The sequence below is a fragment of the Microchirus variegatus genome (assembly GCF_963457635.1).
Source record: "Microchirus variegatus genome assembly, chromosome: 13".
Lineage (NCBI taxonomy): Eukaryota > Metazoa > Chordata > Actinopteri > Pleuronectiformes > Soleidae > Microchirus > Microchirus variegatus.
Window position 1 is genome coordinate 5,972,216 of NC_139814.1, and position 22,866 is coordinate 5,995,081.

General features: G+C 40.0%; 1 protein-coding gene across 1 annotated transcript in view; it reads left to right on the plus strand.

Annotated features, from left to right (window-relative positions):
* Window positions 1-8,910, plus strand: part of trps1 (trichorhinophalangeal syndrome I) — a gene marked incomplete at its 3' end in the record, with an annotated part of 91,039 nt that extends 82,129 nt beyond the window's left edge. Inside the window, exons 9-10 of the mRNA XM_083900194.1 lie at window positions 4,092-4,214; window positions 7,282-8,910. Coding sequence (XP_083756320.1) covers window positions 4,092-4,214; window positions 7,282-8,910 — 1,752 coding nt within the window. The remainder of the gene's footprint in view (window positions 1-4,091; window positions 4,215-7,281) is intronic.
* Window positions 8,911-22,866: the final 13,956 nt, after the last annotated feature.

Here is a 22,866-nt window from a genome sequence, read left to right on the forward strand (position 1 = left end):
GCATATTTCCCCTTGTGTATGTTTTAAATTTACTACCATAAGGGTAAAAAAGCTCCCTGATGGGAGCTGCCATGCACTAGAGCAGAGAGATTGAACTGATTGTGAACTTAATTACTGTAAGCCTGTACATGTTGTTTTATTTGCTCGCTGCCACTGAGTAGTTTGTGCTTAATTTCATCATTGGCATTGTGAGCCTGATAAAACTGTGAATATTCTGATGTAATCTGATTGTTCATACTGATCCTTTCCATAAAATACCACATTATCTGTCTCTTGATAACACATTTAGGCGGCAAAATAATAATGAGCGAATCCCACATGGTCACGTTTTATTTAGCAGTAAAATACACTTCTTTCTTGACTCAAACTAAACTTTTAAGCAACTTTTAAGTGTATTTGCTTGTTTGGAACTGGCGTAATTAGGCAGAAGTTGAGAAAAAAGTTTAATTTCCTGACCCATGGATGTTTGTGTGTGTCTATATACGTGCTGCCTGTGTGTGTGTGTGTGTGTCAGAGGGCGTCAACAGTGGTGCTAATTGAACGGTATCACAGGTCGCAGATAAATAGATGTCATTAAGACCCTGAGCTCTAATTACTAGCCGCCCTCCTCTGCAGGCTGAGGTGAGTGGGAGAGGCCAGGTATCAGTCATCAATCAGAAGGAACACACATGGATTCCCCCACACGCACACACACACACACACACACACATTCTACAGGTAAATAATGTGTCCATGTGTGTTTGTGTGTGTGTGTGTGTGTGTGTGTGTGCGTGTGCATATACGAAAGTAAAGTTTGAGCCAAGGCAACCAGCAGATAATTGAAAAGGTAGTTTGAGATCATGAGCAAACGTGTGTCTCTGTATGTGGGATTTTTTACAAGGTGATGGGGCTATTTTTGTACTTTCCTATGTAATTGACACTTGACCTTCTCTCTTTCTCTCTCACACACACACACAAGTATGTGCTTGCTATCTTTGTAGATTTGGATTGCTGCCTCACATCCAAATCTCACTTTGCCATTATTAGCACATATTTTCAATATTTGCTACCTATTTAGGACCTTTTATGGCATAAATACTGAACTTATCAGGACCAGTAGTCCTCAAGGAGACCAAAACCTGGTCCTAAAAGGATAACTCTGTGTGTGTGTTGCAATGAGGGGCAGCTGTGGGGCCATATGTGAGTGATTTAGGTGCTCAGAGGGAAACTGAATTCTGATGACAGACGCACTGTTTGGCTTGCAGCACTACACACACACACACACACACACACACACACAGGCGTGTGCATGTGCACCTACACATACAGAGACACAGGAAGCATACATCAATCAATCACCTGGCTTTGTCTCTCCACATGTGGTGACCGTATGGTGCATGTTACACACACACATACACACACACACACAGGTCTTCACAGCTATTCTTCTTAGCACACTGCATTGACTTTCATTCATTACGACAGCTTTAACAAAGCATCAATCCTAACCTCAATCATGGTTAGTTAAATTCCTAACCTAACCACAATTGAAATCTTAGGCCTAAACTTAGCCAGGTCCTCAGAAATGGGGTTCTGCCTCATTAGGACCAGATTTTGGTCTTCATGAGGACTACTGGTCCTGACAAGGGCAGAGTTTATGCCAGAAAAGCATCCTAAAGAGGTAACAAATAAACAAAGCACACGTAAGCGCACGTGAGGATGTGTGTTTGGCTGATGTCAGATGCACAAAAACACATGTCCCATAAATACTCCAGTATTATCTCAGGTGTTAAGTGCATAAAACATTTTTGTATCACACACACACACTGGGACTGTGAGACCAGGGAAGTTGTTTCTCTTCTTGTCAAACACATTCAGTCACTATAAATGCGTCATCTTCCTGTAAAAGGCCTGTTTATATGCTAGAATTATTGCAAGGAAATAGATAAGCAATTAAATCAGCAGAATTTATGCTTAATCGATCATTCCTCATATCTAATCCATGTACTTTGTTGAGTACGAAGGTTAAATCAGTTCCTGATCTGAGGGACATAAGATGCTTTTTTGTAACATATTTGCTCCCATTAAAGGCACCGGCATCCTTACAGTGTGTGTGCACACAAATATCATAACATTTAAAAGATGGGTGATAAATTTCTTGCGGCATTAGCATTCACACTGTATATCGCCACGGTTTCTCCCTCTCTCATCCTGAACAGAACTGACAAGTGATATCCGTCAAATAAATCTACAAACTGCACTGCATTATGGCTTCATGCAGAATGTACATGTACACGTGTGTGGTGTGTGTTCCCGCAGACGTGTAAAGTGCTTAATTGTACTGTGATCGTTGCATTACACCACGGCTGCAAAAGCAAACCGTGAGTCGCGTTGTTCCCACTCGGGCTCCACTGCTTTTAGCTGGCATCATGAAACAGATGCTTGATGAATGTGCTGCTCGTGGCTCCAGCTGCAGCTCGGAGACTACTGAAAGCCCAACAGAGGAGCAGCACTCTTTTGTGAAAAGTTAAAACCCCGAAGAAAATGTGCCAAGCGCTCAGTACTGTCATGAACATAAAACGAGCGCTGAAAAGCGAAGGTCCCGGTGGACAGTAAGTCCACTATGCAGGGAAGAGGGAGAAATATGCTGTGATAACAGAGGAGGAGAAATGACAGTGCAGAGCATGGCAGACTGGTTTTTGGATTTTAGGGACTTGTACCTGTAGGCACATACCACACTCACCACATATTCTCCATCATTAGCTGCTGCTGTTGTCATGACGACCCAAAAAACATAAAGAGACAACCATGCACACAGCACAGATCAGTCAAGAGTAAAACAAACTAAACTAAATGGGTTTTTCCACAGCTTGTAACATTAATGTAATTGGCCATTACTTATTGAGTTAATCGTCTGTTAACCATTATTTAAAAAAAAAAGAAAAAAAAAAAGCTCAATCGATAGATCATTCAACCTCCTCTCTTAACCATACAAGCAGAGTGTTGTATAAACAGTTTACATCAGACAATATAAGAGGAATGCAACAGGAAAGAGAAGTGAGGACAGGGTTAGGAGAGGAGAGCAACAATAGTTAAAACTACAGGAAAGACAAACAATGGTTGGATAGACAGGCAGATGGACAGAACAGACAGACTCATGGAGGAGAAAGATGTGGTATGCTGTCCTCCCAGGGTCATAAAGGTGCTGAATGGGGCCAGGGACTTAATGGGATGGAGAAACGTTGTGATTGGCTCATTACTGTGATGGAGCGCGGTGCCGTGACAATTGGCCTTTTCACCTCCCATTCCTTGCGCACACTACTTTTCTATGCACCACTGCACTGTAGAGGTTGGTGTGTGCATGTGTGTGTGTGTGTGTGTGTGTGTGTGTGTGTGTGTGTGTGTGTGTGTGTGTGTGTGTGTGTGTGTGTGTGTGTGTGTGTGTGTGTGTGTGTGTGTGTGTGTGTGTGTGTGTGTGTGTGTGTGTAAAGTCAAAGACTTGACTGTAAAGTACCTCTTGCAGTTTGGATAAACATTAATACACTTTGTACAACAAGGTAAAAGAGTCAATCGTTCTCTCCATGTCTGTCGAGGAGTACTCGACAAAATGACTCTCTTTGGGGAGTCTGAGTTCTCTCTGAGATACTCACATATTATTTAAAACACACACCAGCTACTGTCACACAGTGTGTGTGTGTGTGTGTTGGCATTTTATTAACTTGATCCAACAAAGTGCTGCAACTAATGATTATTTTAATAACATTTTAATTTGAATGATTTCTTTGTTATGTGGAGCAAAGGAATAAAGAAAATATTCACATTTAAGAAGCTAAAACTATCAGAATCCTGTTTTAATTAAAAACTAGCTTCAAAACGATAAATCGACTATCATAGTTGACGATTAATTTAGTAATCGATTAATAATTCGATTTGTCCATTGATCGTTTCAGCTCTAATCCAATACACATAAAAATCAGTTTCTCTCTCCTTTAAATAACATGAAAACTACTCCTTCTCCTATCATATTTCCTTTTCTTCATCATACATGTATTACTCCCGTCTATATTTTCACGTTCACTTTCTAATTGTGTGCGTTTCTTCTTCATCCGCAGCGGCGCAGGGGAAGCGGCGTCTTCTGTGCAAACTGCTTGACCACCAAGACATCACTGTGGAGGAAGAACGCTAATGGAGGCTACGTCTGCAACGCGTGTGGTTTATACCAAAAACTACATTCGGTAAGAACGTGTGAACATCCACTGATTACTCTGAGCAAAGACCTGTGAGGGAAAAAGAACATGGCTGTACAGTAGTCGCACCAAGAATAATGTTCTCTTTCAAACAATTTAGTAGAGCTTCAATAGCACTTTACAAATACCAACACGGATACCTACAAGTGATCTTATTAATAGGAGCCGTATCATGCAAAAGTTAATTAACATGTAGTAAACTCTTTCATAAAGATTATCTGGGATCAGGAATTCAGCACTTCAGACTCTTTAATAGACTCTGTGCTGAGTGTCTCTCAGTCGACAACGTGGTTCTGACCACTAATTGTCATTCCCTATGTCTGCTCGATTAGCATACGATGCAAATTAAATGGAGCACACTGCGGTTACATTTTCTTGAATATATATCTGTAAATCCCGCTGTGAAAAAAGTAATATTATGAAGGGGGGGAAAAAAATATATTTGCTTTGGTGCGATCCAGGGAGTTACACAGACCGTTTCAGCAGTCACAGTGAGCCATTTCCATAGAGTGAGAAATATGATGGACTGAATCTGCTCTACCATCTAAGCCTGGGGAAAGTCTATGGAAATACAAAATTTAATTAGAGTGCATGAATTACAGATGAGATAAAGACCCAGCCAGGAATTTAGTTGACTTCAGAATATTGAACTTTGCTACCTCAGATAGGTTTTAAGGGGTCTAAGCTAATTCTCACTTAAAATGTTGCTATTTAACTCAAGTTAAGGGTGAAACAAGCCCTACAGAGCATTGGCGTATAGTATTCATGTATCCTGTTCCCAGCGGCTCAGGAAACTGTTTAATCCTGGGTTTAAACTGTTTTTTGAATGTGTTTAATCAGCATTCACTCACTTGTTAAATGACACACATATATATATATATATATACTGTACATTTATGTATATATATATTTATAGATACATTTCTAAATGAAAAACAGTTTCTGTCTAATTAACCAGACAGGCTGATAGTATCACAGCACAGGCCACCGTGTGCTTTCAGGGGATGACAAACTACAAAACTTTACTCCTTCCTGCCCCTGCAAATGTCCTTGGTTCAACCCGTGCATCTCATCTGCCGCTCCAATCACGTTCCAGCTCCCTCCTCTCTTGGCAATCATCATGGCAACCATACTTTATATCCCGTAATAAAAGTTTTATATTCTCTACACACATTATTAGAGAGGATAGCAGCTAGTAAAACACTTGAGAGGGAGAGGGGGGAAGAGAAAGAGAAGAGAGTTATGAATAGAAGAGGGAGAAAATGGTAGACATAGAGGAAGGGAGAGAAAGATACACGGAGAGGAAAACAAAAGAGGAGGAAGACAAAGAAGGAGGGGAAGAATAAGGTAAAGAGCGGGGAGAGTGGTAATGAAAGTTGAGGGTGTGTATGAAGAGATATAATAAAGGTGTACAGCATTTGTGTGTGACTTAGAATTGTACACACACATCATCCTCCTATTTATGTTATATTTATGTACATCTTGTAAGATTTAAATAAATATTATAACAAAATGAACTATGAAGTTGGAAAAAAAAACATCCTGTGACCAAGACACATGAACATAAACCTGCTGAGTTAAAGAAGAGGACATTTCGAGTGAGACGATGGACAAAAACAACAAAACAAACTGCGTTTCATAAAAACAGTGCAGAGAACTATACTTAAAAACTTCTTTTGTTTTGTTTTTACTCTTAAGAAGACATTATTTACTGCCACAATGTTTCTGTTGGCTGTCAATCAAACATTATTTAGTTTTTTGTATTTTTAATGCCAATTACTTCCTACAAATAAGCAGCAAAAAGTATGTTTTCTTTATGAGTTGTTTGGGAAGCATCTAAAATTCCATCTTCATGTTTATTGTGTATCGATCGATAACACAATCAAAAATAAGGGTTTTCGACCTCTGAGTGGGCTTTATTTTAGCACCTCGCCATTGTAAACAAAATGGATCCTGCTCCACGCTCGGTAAAGAACACAGCGTTGGACTTTTTCTGTCTTCTTTAATAACTCCTGTCTCTCCCTCCTTCCTTTTGCTGCTTCTCCTATGCATCTCCTGCATCTCCCTCCTGTGTTCACCACACATTACTCTCCCCCTCTCTCATTCATCTCACCTCTGTCTCCTCTTGACTCAAATCTTTCCGTTTTATTTCCCCTTTTCTCCTCCTTAAGGTGAAACACGATCACTCAAGGGCTATAAAGCAGAAAACTAATTTCTGTGCTTTCACTCACATCGTGATTAACTCGTTTACATGAGCACAAGAAAGTCTTTAAAGTACGGTGTATTATGTATCAATATAATATTAAAGCAGGGTTTTCTCTAAACACATAAAGCTGTTTAAAAGTTAAGAAGACCAATACACCCACCACACACACACACACATTCTTTGAGGATAGCAAGTCATTAGTTTTGAGTTTAAATGCAGAAAACTCTTTAATAATAATGGGAAAAAAAGAACAATCTTCTCCATTTGATTTTACTTCCAGAAAATACATTTCTTCATTAATTTGGAAATGTTTTGACTGATTTTTTTTTTGTTTTTGCTCATATTTTAATTTGTTAATGTTTCATCTTTTATAACTCTTTAAAAAGTACTTTATCCTATTATTTCAGCCTTTTTTTACTTAACCATTAAACTTTATTCAACGTTTTATTCGTTCACTGAACAAAAACACGTCAGAAGAACGAATAATCTCTGAGTGATGGTCGTGAAGACATAAATTTATTCTTTACAAATATGTTTATGTTCAAGAAAAAGTTTAGTCCTGGGTTAAACTTCATTTACATCAAATGCAAGTGCTCCCCCTTGTGGTTTGGGCAAAAACGGTTGTCCTCAAGAATGCTGTGTATGTTATTTTATTTTATTTTTCAGCATATGACATTTAAAGGTTGTTTTTTCCGCTTTGCTTTGCATTCATTGTTGGAAACGACAAATGTAGGGTTAACTTTTTACAATATTTCACAAAAATGGAATAATATGATTTCATAGGAAACCATAAGTCACTATTTATGTCATCACACTCACCATACTTGTTTGTTTTCTCTTGTCTTCTAGACGCCCAGACCTCTAAACATCATCAAGCAGAACAACGGCGAGCAAATCATTCGACGGCGAACGCGCAAGCGCCTCAACCCCGACTCTTTGTCGTCTGAAAACCCCACCTCCAAGCAGCAACGAATCACCAGCGAGGAGCGCATGAACGGGGAGGAGTCAGAGCGAAGCTGTGCGTCGGTGAAAAACCAGCAGCCTTCGCCTCGCTCGCGCTCGCCCCGATCCACGCAGGCCTTCCTGGCCAATCAGACGCTGGAGATCCACAGACGCATGCCGCCTCTGCTCCTCCCTTCACACCCTCCCTCCTCACTGGTCGCCGAGGGCAACGGGGGCATCGCAGATGGAGGCCTTACGTCGAAAGTGGACGGAGGTAAAGGTGGAGGAGGATCAGAGAGGGGAAGTCCGATCGAAAAGTATATGCGTCCATCCAAACCGTCCAGTTATTCACCCCCTGGTTCACCAATTGAAAAATATCAGTATCCCCTTTTCTCTTTACCTCTACCATTAACCATCTCCCCTGATTTGACCCCAGAGTCAGACTGGCTCCGATTCTGGACCAAGTACAAGATGGCGGCCACCTCTGGGGTTCCTGGTAGCATCAGTAATCTCAGCAGCCCCGGTGGCCTCGGAAATAACGCACATTATCTTGGTGCGATGGTGACTTCAGTACAACATCATCAGCCAAGCTACACGGTGCCTTACTGCGCCTCTCCCTATTCTCCTCTTCCACCTCCTCCAGCTCCTCCGCACTATCCCCCTCCTCCTCTTCATCCACAAACCTCATCATCATCATCTTCGTCGTCATCACTAGAAAACGACGCTCCTTTGGATCTTGCAATAAGACAGAGAGATACAAGTGCTGCAAACGCCCACATGTCAACAAACGGTGCTGAAAGGAGGAAGCTGAAGTCTCCGCTTGCTGAGAGATTGCGAGAGAACTGGAAAGGAGAGAAAAAGGAGGAGGAGAGGACTGGTGAGGGAGGGAACCAGAGAGAGGAGATCAAAAAGGAAGAACAGGATCACTTGACAACAAATCGGCCGATCGTTTCGTCGAATCGTACAACGGTGGAAGTGGCCACACAGGACGATCTGACCAATCGCTGCGTCCACTGTGGGATCTACTTTCTCGACGAGGTCATGTACGCCCTGCACATGAGTTGTCACGGTGACCAGGGACCATACCAGTGCAGCTTTTGCCTCCATGTGTGCGTGGACCGCTATGACTTCACCACACACATACAGAGGGGCTTACACAGGTACACAGACAAGAAGGGTCACCCGCAAGATGGGAAAATTCAGAGCAGCACAGCCATGTCAGAGCGGGAGTCTCGAAGCGTCACTCCAGAGGGAAAAACAGACAGAGGTGACCAGGACGAGGTCACATGTGAACGTGATGATGTCACAGCAGTGTGTACTGATGATCGGGAAGAGGAAGAAGAAGTGACAGGCGGTGGTGCCAATGATAATGAAACAGGAGCTGGAGAAGAGGTTAGAGTAGACACTCACGACACAACAAACCAGGAATCAGGAGGCGAAATGCCGTCGGACAACGGCGCCGACATCACGAAAACCGCAGAGGTCTCGACTGTTGCTGAGGGTAAAGACTTGGAAGAGAACGCAGAGCGTAATTAACCCGAGACATTCGACTCTCACAAACTTGTACGAACGTGTTTCACTGAATGAATAAGCTGTATGCCATCCTGTTCCTGGAGGCTAGCTCATGTCAAAAATGGGCCTATCCTGGGCACTAAACGGAACACATCCACATGCTGGAAGCACTCGGCTGTCAAATGGTCAAAAATCAGTGTTGGATCCCGCTGGACTGCTGCAGGAACAATTTGGAGGAGAAAGTCTAAATCCTTTTGTTGAGTGACGATCACTTGACAGCTCTGTAGCAAGTATTCAACAATGGAGTCTGGGCATGCAGCTGAAATCACCTTTAATTAACAGCCACTTGTGCGCTTTCCAAATAAAAGGATTGGAAGCTCGACTGAAAGTTAGACTGGTCTCATTTAGAATGAGTTTGAGGAGCTCGGCACTTGCACAGCCACCACACAGCAGAATAACACGCTGGAAGCAAAACACTTCAGCTGAACTGTAGTGAAATGAGCTGATCCGCTCTACACCGCGCTAAACTAAAACCATGCATCATTCAGTCTCTTTTATGTAGGTACAATCAGATCTGATCCAGTTCAGACTTCTTATTTCCTGGTACAAACATGTTTTAAAAGAAAAGAAAAAAGTTCCATTGTGCAAATGGGTTCAAAAACCAAAACTTATTTTTGAAAAGTGAGAGTTTCCGTCGCTCTGGGCTGCAGTTTAGCTGGTGTGTGTGTGTTTGTGCGTGTGTGTGTGTGATCGGTACAAAAGGATCAGTTGGTTTCTTTCACTCCTGCCCTCTTGTTACTGACAGTGTTCTGGGATTCATGCAAATTCACCACAGCTGCAAAACAGTGGACTGCTTGGGTTTTGATTTGACCGTGACTTCTTGAACTGCTTAAAACCAGTTTGTAACTGGTATAAAAAAAAATATATATATATATATTAAAAAAAAACAATAACAAAAAAAAAACGGTGTAATGCCGGACCGAAGTGTTCTCTTCATCCGTTTGGATCGAACAAGTGACAATATTTTCTACTTTCCTCCGTGCCATGATACTAGCTACGTGCCTGGCTGCCTGCCTAACTGAACAACCACCTATTAACCAGCTTAACATTTATATGAATAATAATAATAAAGGTAATAATGATGATGTTTTAGTTTAAAACATGCAATTTGCTACACTTTCCTATATAATGTTATTTTGTAAAGGAACATAATGCTTCTTCTTTTTTTTCTTTTTTTTTTTGCAGGAAATGGTACTATAAGAATTTAGTCTGTTTTTGTTATTGTTGTTGTTTTTGTTTGTGTTACGTTGATAACAGCTGTCTAACAGACAAGGTACAAGATGAGAGGGGGTGAGGGGGTTGTGTGTTTGTGTGCATTTGTGTTATTGCGTTATTTTGTTGTTGTTGTTGTGTGTGAGGATCAAAATCCGTCCCCAAAACAGTGATGTAAACATAATGAAGGCTTGCGCTTGTATTTTTTTGTTTGTTTTGTTTTTCAGTCCTCAGGGGTCACGCGTGTTGCACACCAGCCCACCTGTTTCATAGCATGGGACACATCATTATTATACGGTCAATGGTGTCACGGTTTTGGCATGTTCTCTTATTATATATGTTCTTTATTTGCCAATAGATCATTACGGTCTTAGTATGTAACATTTTTATTTTTTTTCCTGTACGTCTTTTACGTGTTGTCATGGTTTTGTGTAGAGAGAGACGGATGAATTATTCGGGTTAACTTGTACGATCCTTTTGCTCTGTAGCGGAGTCTACGGAGCCCTTTTTTTTTTTTTTTTTTGCCTACAGTGTTTTATTCAGCTGATATTATTGCTGAGAGTTCGCTAGATTACCTCTATGTAGCATGATAGCGTCGTATGAAATCTGCAAAATGAGTTGCCTTTTCTAGGGATGGGAGCTGTTACTTGTCAGACCTAAATAATACTGAAGAAAACACAAGAATGTAAAATTACGTTAAATAGAACAAGTCAAATGATCGCCAACAAACTCATGTCACATGTCACCCACTTCAATCCCTGATGCGTCCACAACCGAGTCTTTTCTGTAAGACACATTTTTTTGCAATTCCCACCGTGTACTTTTGTCATTGAGAGTTTTAAAAGACGCCCTAGCTGCTTCTTACTGGAGCAACACTGTGGACGCCTTGTTTATTTTTTTATAACAAAAAAAAAGAAAAGAGAATCACTCCTCCAGCCTCGCTGCCTTAGTTGCTAGAAAACAAACAGGAAAAAAAATCACCAAGGGACTCCTTTGAAGGAAATAATAGTAATAGGCCGATTTAAAATGAAAGTCAGGAAGGAACAAGCTAAAAGATCTTTTTCTTTGCTTTTCCAAAAGACTTGAATGAAAACGATGTTTGCCTAGTGCCTGGGGAACTTATATGCGTCTGTTATGAGCCATGTCGGACACAAGTCGTGGGGGGGGAATCGTGCTGTCCGGTTTCAAATATGCATTTTCAGCCCATGAGGACAGAAACCTTGTGTGCTTTAAAAAAAAAAAGAAATTGGTTGCTATGCTAACTGCTAATCACAACTTTCATTTTCACATGTATGGAAATGTAGAGACGCGTGCCTCAATGATTTCATTGGTGTTCAAAAAAAAGAAAAAAGAGCACAGTAGCAGGTTTTGTCTCTACTGTGCGTGGTTTATTTGAAGATAAAAGTTGAATTACGGCGTTCTACGGTGTGAAGCAGTTTTCATATATTTTCCACCAGTCTTAAGGGTTCATCTCAAGACTTTTGCTTTTTCGTCAGCACTGTCCAAACTATGACAATTCTCTCTCTCTTTAATACTGAAACTATGAAGCAATCATTTGCATGTAACTCCCTAATTTGAGCCAGTTTCGATGGAATAATTCCTGCTCATCACAGATGTAAACGAAGCATTCGTGCATCAGTTAAAATGCTTTTAGGAGACGGTACGTCAGAGGAACAATATTATAAATCATACTCCAAACACATAGGTGGCAGTATGGACTGATCAGGCAGATTCAGTAGACAAAAAAAACCCAACAGGTTTTATTGAAATATGAATAGCTGGATTGTAATAATGTAGAGTTTTTTAGATGTTGGTTGTTTTGGGGGCTTTTTTCAAGGCGATGCCAGCTTACAAACTGTTTACATCTGCAAATGTAGCAACAAAAACACACAGAAAAAGGAATGAAGCATTGCTTTCTTAAAAGACAACAAAGGGAAGAATGGAGGGATCCTCGCTGAGATGGATGAATGGTTGCCTTTAAAGGATAAATGGATGGAAGGTGGATGAATAGAGGGAGGGTGGGATTAAAATAACCTCAGTGGCTGATAACAAAGAGGTTTAGTTGATGTATCCATTTATTTTCCGGTCTCCTCTTTTTTTGTTTCACTTCGCCCACTTTCAACATCTATTGCCTTTAGTTTGACGTCGGCCTCTCCATCTCTCCGGTTATCTCTCCACCTGTTCTGCTCACCTCTGCTGCTCATTCCTCACACGTGTTCCTCCTCTCTTCATTCATTCATTCATTCAAATGAACGATTCTCTCAGTTTACAAGCGGAAAAGTTGGAGTTGAGCGGTTATGTCGTTGTCCTTTTTGAGGGTGAATTTGTCTCTTGATCAAAAAGTGTTGGATTTGTGGGAAGAAATTTGCAAGCAGCACAGAAACTGCCTTTTTTTTCCAATGGGGCTGACATTTGATAAGAAATCAACGTTCTTTGATCCCCATTTTCAATATTTTCCCGCAGATTTCCGAGAAAACATGTAGGGAGGACTTGGGATGGACGCGTTTCTTCTTTTTCGTCTCACTTTCATTAACGTACCGCGATGATTTCTCAGTGAGCTAAAGACACGCAGTCTGACGCCTAAATACTTAAGCGGCGCAAACTTCTGAAAGGAGAATCCCGTCTCTGTACTAAGTTGAGAGTTAAAAAAAAAAAGAACACATGCAGCCTTGATGTTGAAAAAAACGTTTGTTCATGCACACTTTTCATATTCAAAGTGCCTCGCAGAACTCTTTTCTACATACAGATTTCTTCTTTTTGTGTAAGGATACTATATATATATATATATATATACATATATATATATGTGTGTGTATCAAGAACACATGTTCATGGAGACGGGAGCGTTTTTACAAAGTTGGACATTTTTAGTGAGGATTGAGTTTCTGCAGGACACACACACACACACATATGTTCTCTATGTTACTTTGATAATAAATTGTATGTTGTTGTTGTTTTTTTGGTTTGATGGCATTTCACATCAGCGTTTACATTGGGGGCCTTAACAAGTGTTTTCATTTGAATCTGTCAGAATGTGTTATAGGATTGATGCTGTGGCTTGCACTCTGTTTTTTATTATGTTCTTATTGCCAAGGAAGGGACAACACACACACACACACACACACACACACACACACACACACACACATATGAAGACACACACAGACACAGTGGTACGAGTTGTGTACATTTTGGGATGTACAGTATTAACTATTGGAGACAAGGGAGCTAAAGGCCAGTTTATTATTGGTCAGACACACACACACACATGCATGCACATACACTCACGTCAACTATGTACATTTAACCAATATATTTCAGTAGTAAATGTCTCTATTTGTTTGCTTTTATAGAAAGTATGGGATTTTTTTTTTTTAGGTTATTTTCTCTCTCTTTCATGTTGTATTTTATTCTGCTACTTTTGTTCCTGTATGTTATTGTTTAGGTTTTATTTCATGCAAAAAAAATGATATTTCAACAGCATATTTTGACAGCCAAGAAAAGTTTGTTACACAGCTAAACTTGAAGAATAATGATGACGATGATAATAATTAATAAAAAGTAATAACAAAAAGTACCCGAAAGTGGACAATGGGTGTTTTATTGTGTGTGGAGGAACGCGAGGTTTGCCTTTCCGTCTCCTTGGCAGTTGTTCTTACCGAAGCCTTGTGAAGTTTTTTGAGAAATGATTTGCAACAAGAAAAAAAAAAAATTAAACTGTCAAACATTGCTTGCGCTCTGTTCTCCAGGAGCTCCAGCACATGCTTCTACTGCTGCCAGCTTTTATGCTCAGAACACAATGAAATCAAATTGGCTCTAAATAAAACACTAACATTTGTTTTCTGCATGACTGTTCTGCAGGCTGTGTATAAATAAACAAACTGCACACCTTTTATTTCATGCAAACTCCTGCCATTTAGTATTTAGTGGCGTTGCAAAAGGATACTTGCTTATAATTTTGGTGACTAATGACCTTTCAGTCAACTTAAATGTTCCTCAGTCAGTAGATCACAGTTGTCATGCAGGAAGTTGGAAACGTTCAAATCCATAGACACCATAGTTGTATACCAGGTTATATGTTAGTGTCTCTTCACCTGTTTATAGATAACAAGTGAAGATGGTGAATAGGTGTTGAACTCTGGGAGGCCAAAACGATAGAGGTGAAGAAAACCTTTCACTGAATGCCCAAAGATCCTGGGATGCAGAGGAGGTGAATCACTCGGTGTGTTTACATGCGTGCACAAAGTCTGATTTTAGTCCGACTAAAGTAGACATCTTATACACTATTTCTTAACCAAGTTCCCCGGTGTCCTCATGAACATGTATGTGACAAATACCTTAAGGATGAAGCACCACAGCAGTTCAATCACCCTGTTCAGAACACGCTGTTTTGTGTGTCTGTCTCTTTAAATGCAAATGAGACACAGGAAACTACATCAGCGTCACTGAGGCTCCAGCAGCTAACAGCAGTTAGCATTTGGAAAAGTGATCATTTGCCAACTCTAGCCGGCAAATTGCTGTCATATATAACCACTATCCACTGGACAGCTAAATCCTCTGAGGCTGGAAGTTTGTGTAGAACTCTGTGCTGCACTGTGGAGCCAAGAATAGAACACTTCGCGGACTTCCGCTCTTCCAGATACTATTGCCCTTGCCTGAACACAAAGCGGAGCCCCGCGAGACAACAATTCCAGGAATGTGTCATTGTGACGTAGCAATGACGCAGAAGTCAACATTGTGTTTTTTATCTCCTGTACTTAGACTGAGGAGGACCACAAAAACATGAGTGAGTCATCTTTTCCTACTCATAGGGCCTCCAGTGTCCCAAATATAAGTATTACAATGATTAAAACGTTGATTTTGCATAATATGTCTCCTTTAATGTCATGTAAACGCGTTAGTCCGACTAAACAAACATGGACTAACACACCTGTATAATGGGATTCGTAGTCTGATTACTCCTGCGTGTATACGCTTAGTCGGACTGGAGTCAGACTTGGCGTCCTCCCTGGTCTTAGCAGGTACGATGCATCTCGCCGTTTCTGTGACATAAAGGTCAACAGGAAACTGATTCAATACTCAATAGCTTATAGAGAGATGCAGCGCCACCTACGGAGGCGTAGTCAGACAAACATGGCCAATAAATCGATTTTCTCTTCTGCATGTATACATGGACTTGAGTTGTCTTAGTCAGACTACGGCCTTATCTCGATTAAACTGAAATGTACCAAGTGCCATAAAATGCATTCTGAGTAAACATAGAAGACAGTGATGTGAACCCACAGACAACTGATTCTAACTCATTTATTTGATACGCTCTTGTTGTGATTTCTAACCATCAGGGAAAGTTTATCATAAACTTGAAGACGTCGAGAAACCGCTGTTGTGAAAAAGTGTCCACACCCGCTGTTTCCATATGCGTGAAAAGCACCTGGGAGCATTTTTTTTTTTTTAAAGGGTCAGTTATAATCAGTCTGTCAACTTCTGCGATGTATTGTTTCGTTCTCCGAGGATTTCAAGTGCACGGTGAACTCTGACGGCTCGAAAACAGCCACTGATGCCGATCATTTTTGCGGGAACTTTTCCTGCCAAAGTAATGGTGTAAACAAAGTGAGTGATGTGACGAGCGGCGCTCTATGAGCTGTAACGTCAGCGCGATGACAGAACTAAAGGCTCATTCGAGTCATTCTGTGCTCCTCTTTGCCTTCATCCCTCCTTTGGGGTCACAAGACAAAGCCTTCTCTCCTTTTGTCTGTATTATGTTCAGCATTATCAATTTATCATTGTGTTCGTAATACGAACATTGATTGGAGTTGATTAACTCTGCTTTGGAGGCTGCGATGAAATTATGTGACAGCAGGGCTCTATTTAAATGTGCGAGTGTGTCTTGCGTTTGAGAGTGTACAAGTGTGTGATGATTGGGTACAGAAAGGCAGCGGCAGCCCAGAATACTAAACACCCTGGTGTCGACTGGAGAGGTCAACACAGACACGTGCAGCTGCACATAATTATGAACCTGTGCGAGGCAAAAAAGGGGAGAAAAATCCATACAGGAATATAACGGCGTGGAATAATTCACCGGCACGTTTGCGTACACTGTGTGCTCCAAAGGGACAAACACATTAAGGCAGATGTATGTTTGCACATATTGAATTATTCTCTCTTTCTGCATGAATATTATCCTCCACATCTGTGTTCAAAAACATCAGTTTTTATTAGTTTATGTTTATGTATGAAAATCCTACACAGCTGACATGAGGTCTGACTCCGTGTGCTGTTGCGTATGTATGAAGTCGCTCCATCGGCTCTGTTTTCATGTCTCCACGTGGGGTCGATTGAGACGATACCAGCCAGTATCAGCCTCTCCAATTTTCTGAGCTGATGCAGAGAACATGAACACACGAAAGGACGCGGGGCTGCCATGAATTAAAAGTGTCATTTACCCTAAAACGAGCAGCTGTAGTACACTGGATCTTTGCTTCATGCCAATCCCCGGTCCCTGCTGAAAGCATAATTACATCTCTACATCGGCTCAGTGTGCCGGCTGTTTATCATCAGCTTCACAGTGAGGTCCGCTGCTGAAAGAGTTCATGTGTAATCTTCTTTCCTTTTAATTCCTCTTTACAAATGTAGATGTACAAAAAAAAATGGCCTCTTCTCTTCTCTTCTATTCTCTTCTTTCATGATCTTAAGGAGTCATTGATTGATTTCTCCGTCGTTGAAAGCCTTATTAATCTGGTTGATGATATTGGAATTTTAAAATATGAATGCCATAAAAGAACACGGTCTACAGCAGAGAAGATATTAACGTTGATATTTCACAGAATTTTAAAGTAAAAATGCTCATTGTTGTTGTTGATAACTGTAATTAAAGGGCCACTTCACCCACTGTCTTTTTTTTTATATACTAATTTCCAGATTTAAATGTGTTATGTGATCGTCAGTGGACATGCAGAGAAATGAAAGAAACTGACAAAAAAAAGTTGACGGCAAAGTGGCTGCCTTCAAAGAATAATAAAAGCCCTGCACGGCTCCTAACTGTGTTTCTGTTCATTACAACAAGTTTTATGGGTAAAAAAATCCGTAAAAAAATACAATGGGTCAAATTAAACCGACTGTAATAGAATGTGAATTAACTAATGGGTAAAACAGCCCTTTAAAACACCAAACAAGTACAAACAAGTAATACATTTAATAATGTGACCAAATGTCTTATTATTGCAATTATAAACACATATTTAGGCATGTTCTCCCTCCTGTGTGTGTGTGTGTGTGGGTTTTCTCCAGTTTGCTCCCACAGTCCATAAACATGCAGGTTTGGGGATAAGGCAAACTCTAATTGGCACCAGCGCCCCCTGTGACCCTCATGTGCAGGGTAAAGCAGTAGTAGATTGGATGTCCAAATATATTTAGTATTATATTCTAGTCTGTATTCTATGACCTTGCTGGCAGCTGCAGCACAGCTGTGGGTCATGTTTTTTTATTATCACATGGTATTAAAAGTGTTGTGCTGCAGTTTGACACCTCCGGTCTACGTTGTTAAAAAGCCTGTCTTGTGCTTTTATTGGGTTTTCTTTCATTGAAGTCCAATTGAACTGGAAGAAAACTCATTGCAGTCATGACAACTATTGTGTTTAATAAACCTTTATCTCTAAGTGGAGACGCCTTGATGACTCACATTCAAACAATGGGGACTCAAGGCTTTGGCTTTGTGAATGTGTACATTGATAGATGCTATGTATCTTTTTTTTTATTGTTGGCGTCATATCAGTCCTTCACTGGACTCAAGGTTTTTTGATGTGTTTCTTGTTAACAATGTATTTTATTTTATTTTTTTCACTATTGTTCGCCTTCTTATTTCTTCAGAACATGTAATGAATTTTCTATCTCCAAACTTTGAAAGGCACACACACACACACACACAAACATTCATGCACACAAAACATCATAAATGCACGTTTCCCTCGTCCCGTCCTTCACATTAGGGCAGCTTCTTTCAATAATAACCGCCCTTTCAATCCTAATTCCCTTAATAATATCTCCTAACAACTGCACTGATAATGATGTGTGCACCTTTGTGTGTGTGTGTCCTCTAAAACTGATTCATGCATGTTTTTTTGTCTGTTTGGTCACCTGTGACCCAACACTCGTCTTTTCGTGGACCATTTTAATCCTCTCCCTCTGCAGTGTCATCTGTCTCCTTCATCAGTTTAAGCATTGAGTATATGTGGGGAAAAAAAAACAAAAAAAACATTCATTTTGATCACGTAGGATACTTCAGCTTTAAAAAGCAAAGCCCACATCTGCTACGGCCGTGCCTCCGTAGAGAAGGGTCCTTGCCTAAAGTACACATAAAAAGCTTATTCTAAGGCTACGGGAATCACATGGGTTTTATTTAAAAGCAGTTATATACTTATACAAACATACTTAGTAGTGGTACCTGTATTTACTTTCTGCCCTCTTAAATGTTACGCTCTGGACCTTTGAGAACAGCACTTTATCTTTAAGTAGAGGCAGAGTAGAAATGAAGAGACCCACGACTCATCGTATCTGTTAATGTGTGGTTGGAATTCATCCATTCATTGTCACACAAGTACATATACTCTCTTATTTTTTGTTTTTGCTTATTTTAACCATAAAAGGTCCAGAAAATGTTCTGTGAGTAAGTGCTTTAACTCATTTTTCAATAAATATCTGGTAGTTATTTACTGCATTCACAATTTAAAATGAAGAAAAACAAAAAAGGTTTTATTTAAAAAACCCACTGTAGTTGGACATGAACACCAGGTTTTGCGTGTTAAATTAGACATTTGAACAGTTTAAAACATATTTAAAATAACATTTGTTATGTCCAAAATGAGTTGACACTTAAGTACAGAAAATGTAACACATACATAGTAAGTAATATTGTTAAACAAAAAAAGACTTCTACTTCTACCATAGTGTCGTGAAGCTGGTTGTGTTTAGTTGGTTTCCTGTTTTATTTTGAAATTTTCACTCGCCTCTCGTTTCAGGTTACTTGCCCCGTTTCCCTTGTGTTTTTCCCACCAGTCTTGATTGTCTTCCTCACCCTGATTGTTTCCACCTGTTCCCCATTAGTGTGTGTGTATATTATGGTCTGTGTCTCCCTTTGTCTGTTGCCAGTTCATCTTGTGACCCAGAGTACCAGTCCCTAACCTGTTGTGCCACCGTCTTTGCTCAGCGTTTGCTTCATGCCTGTCTCGTCAGGTTTTGTACTTTTGTTTGTTACTTTGTCAAGCCCTTGTTTATGCTATTTTCCCTGTTTATTTTTTATTATCATTGTTTCTACAATTACAATTATGGATCTCAAAGTTGCTTCCTGGCATCCTTAAATATATCTGTTACTTTTTCTAAGAACCAGTTTTATTTTGGGGCTTGAATTTGAAGTTCAAGTTGAAAAAGTAACTTTTATTTCTGAAAAATGAAGGACTTTTATAACCATTTTATTCACTTTTACAGTTGACGTATTTGACAAAGAACTGAATTGTTGTATCAGCATAATTATGAGCAGACAAGTTTTTTTTCTAAATGCAAAGGCAGCAGTTAGTCAGTGCAGAGGCAGGCGAATAAGTTCAAGAAACATTCAGGTGCCCTAAAACATTTCATATATCATTGATAATGAAAGTAGCACATTAAGAGAACACTACAGCGTGATGGAGAATAGGGATGAGAACATATTTTCTGTGGCCATTATTAATTATAAATGAATCATGAATTATTTCATGCAGCCCATAGTTATTTTAGCACTTTTGCAGTGAGACGCTGAGGAAAAAAAATGCAACATTTTTAATTTGTGGTTATGAATACGGACCCAGGCATGTTTTCATACTTCTTTATGAAGAAAATGAGACGACTTAGCCAAATCAGCTCATGGCCTCCGAACATTTGAATGTATTTAAATAATTGCACCAAAAAAAACGCAAAGAAAAACTTAGTTGTTCAAAGAGTGGAGCATGTCGTTGATGTTATAGAGCAGGGGTGTCAAACTCACTGAGGGCCACATCAGCATAATGGTTACCCTCAAAGGGCCAGATATAGCTGTCATACAGAATAAATGTAAGTAAATGTCACCAAATATAATGTAAAATAAAGGTAACTACTCCATAACATATTGGTAAATAACTTTCTGTATTTATTACTTATTCAAGTTACAAATATGATGCATTATAGATGTAACCTGGTCCGCGATGGTGATGCCGTCACTTTGTGGGTAACGCAATCGCCATGCATTGTGGGAAATGTAGTTATGGTGAAAGCACGCCTTAAAGCAGCATAGACCTATTTTAACACAGATTTTTAAGACCAATTAATCACTCACGGGCCACATAAGATGACGTGGCGGGCCACATCTGGTCCCCGGGCCTTGAGTTTGACACGTGTTATAGGGTAATAATTAATATTTAATTTAAGTTAATAAGACTGATCATACTGCACTGACAGGAGTAAAAAGGCTGTTATAGATTACAGCCATGGGCAATTTCCCTTTTTCACACCGTGATTCCTTAATTTCCCCAATGGTGTTTCTAATAGTGTGTTTACATCTTAACTTGGCTTAAGGCTACACTGGATTTCCCATCAGCAGCCACTGGAACAGGAAGCACTTTAAATATAGGCAAATTATGATGTGTGGAAAGATGTATAGCTGCTCCAGGAAGCTGAAGATGGAATTATTGATTAGTGAAGATAGTTCATTAGCAGTGACGTGTTCCTTTTGAATGACGTTACAGGTCAACGTACCGAATGACGGTGCTTTTGAATAAGGGTTTTTTATGGGATGAGTCAGCTCCAGGCTTAGCTTTAGTAAGACTTATCTGAGCAGACTTTTTAGACTCCTCTTTAAAATTCACCTGGTTTCCCTGAGAAGCATCGACTCTCCTCCACTTGTCATGATCCTGAGTCAAGTCTTTAACGGCTGAATCAAAAACTCCCACTGAGTTTTTTAATAAAAATGTCACACGAGAGAGTCGGATGATTTAAGGTAAGTGATCAGCGTTTACCAAACTTTTTGACTCGTAACATAAAAGGTTCAATAATTAAATGTTTTTTGTCCGTCCTTGTCTTCGCTCTCCTGATTTCCCTGCACTTTTGACTCCAGTCAACTCATCAAGACCCATCATTATACACATATATACAACCCTGGACTGGTGTTACTCATTCTTTGCCATATCCTTGAGTTTACCTCTTGGTATTGCTGCACTGGCTCAGTTTTTCAGTGGTAATCTTCAGAAGCTCCATTTGACATTTTTCCCCCTCAGTTTAATCTGTGTGTTTTTTTTCTCTGTGACCAAGGTCCACCACTCTGAAATCTGCAGTCTGCCCTCGCCTCTAATCTGCCGGCCCCTCTTGCAGCGAGCGGCCTGCTCCACCAGTCCGCCTGCCTCAGTGAGCTTAACTCTTTTATTTAAGTTTATTACATTTCAAAATCTTACCTGAAATCCTGCCTCTGAATCCTGCCTTTGGGTCCAAAACGTGGTCTTTAGTCTCTGAGCACAACAGCCTTCTTTACAGGCTGTGACAAACCCAGTGATCCAGATGGATCCTGGCATTTAAAGACTTTTTACTCTTTCTTTTTCTTTGTAATTGTGTATTGTATGTTGTGGGTAACATCTACTGCACGTCTGTCCGTCCAGGGAGTGGATCCCTCACCTGTGCTTCTCCCTAAGGTTTCTACCTCTTTCTTTTTCCCTGTTGTAAAGTTTTTTCACTGGTGGTTTTTCCTTACCCAGGTTGAGGGTCTAAGGAGGGGATGTAAGGATGGAGAGGATGTTACCAACCCTGTGGAGCCCTGTGAGACAAACTGTGTTTTAAAATTTGATTTGATTTGATTTGATTTACAACAATAGTGTGGTGAAATGATCGAGTGACTCACAGGTATGCATTTGTCATTGAGTGGGAATTAGTTTTGTCTTTTTGTATCAGCTTCTCAGTTGACCTTTGACACTGCATTGTTGTTCCCTACACATGTTTTCTAGCATGTTATTAATAATCATCATCAATAAAGGGCACTTTTAGCAAAGTGGGAACCACAACCCCTACTAATTCATCTGCCAAACTACTCTGAATGCTTTTAAATGGAAATTTAAATCTGCAACAGACTGTGCCAACACTTTTGCTGTGTTTTAATTGTCTTGGACTATAATAATAATTATTATTATTATTATTTTCCAACCCTTTAACACCTAAGCCTCATAATGTCGGTCTGGACTTTTTCTTTTTTTTCTATAAAAGGGCCAGAAAATGTCCTCTGAGTAAGTGCTTTTGCACATTTTCCAGAACAACTTTAAATATCTGGCAGTTATTTACATTTTACTGCATGTTAAAATGGTGTATTAACAATTTAAAATTAAGAAAACAAAAAGATTTAATTGGGGAAAAAACACTCTAGTTGTACACGAACACTAGATTTTGCATGTTCAATTTGAAACTGGAAAACATATTTAAAACTGGAAAAGCACTCGGAGAGCAAAGTCCTCCGCCAAGGCAGCTCAGCCCCCCCATGGATCACGCCAAAAATGTAATCAAGGTCAGTAACATTTGGTTAAGTTTTTGTCTCGGTGTTTAAAAACAGGCCAAAATTGGAAACTGTGTTTATGTACAGGTGTTTTTCCAACTCCCTCCTCTCTGGTGACAAAAACGCCAACTTCCTGATTCAGCACGAGTAAAATTACCGTAATAACCACACGTTGG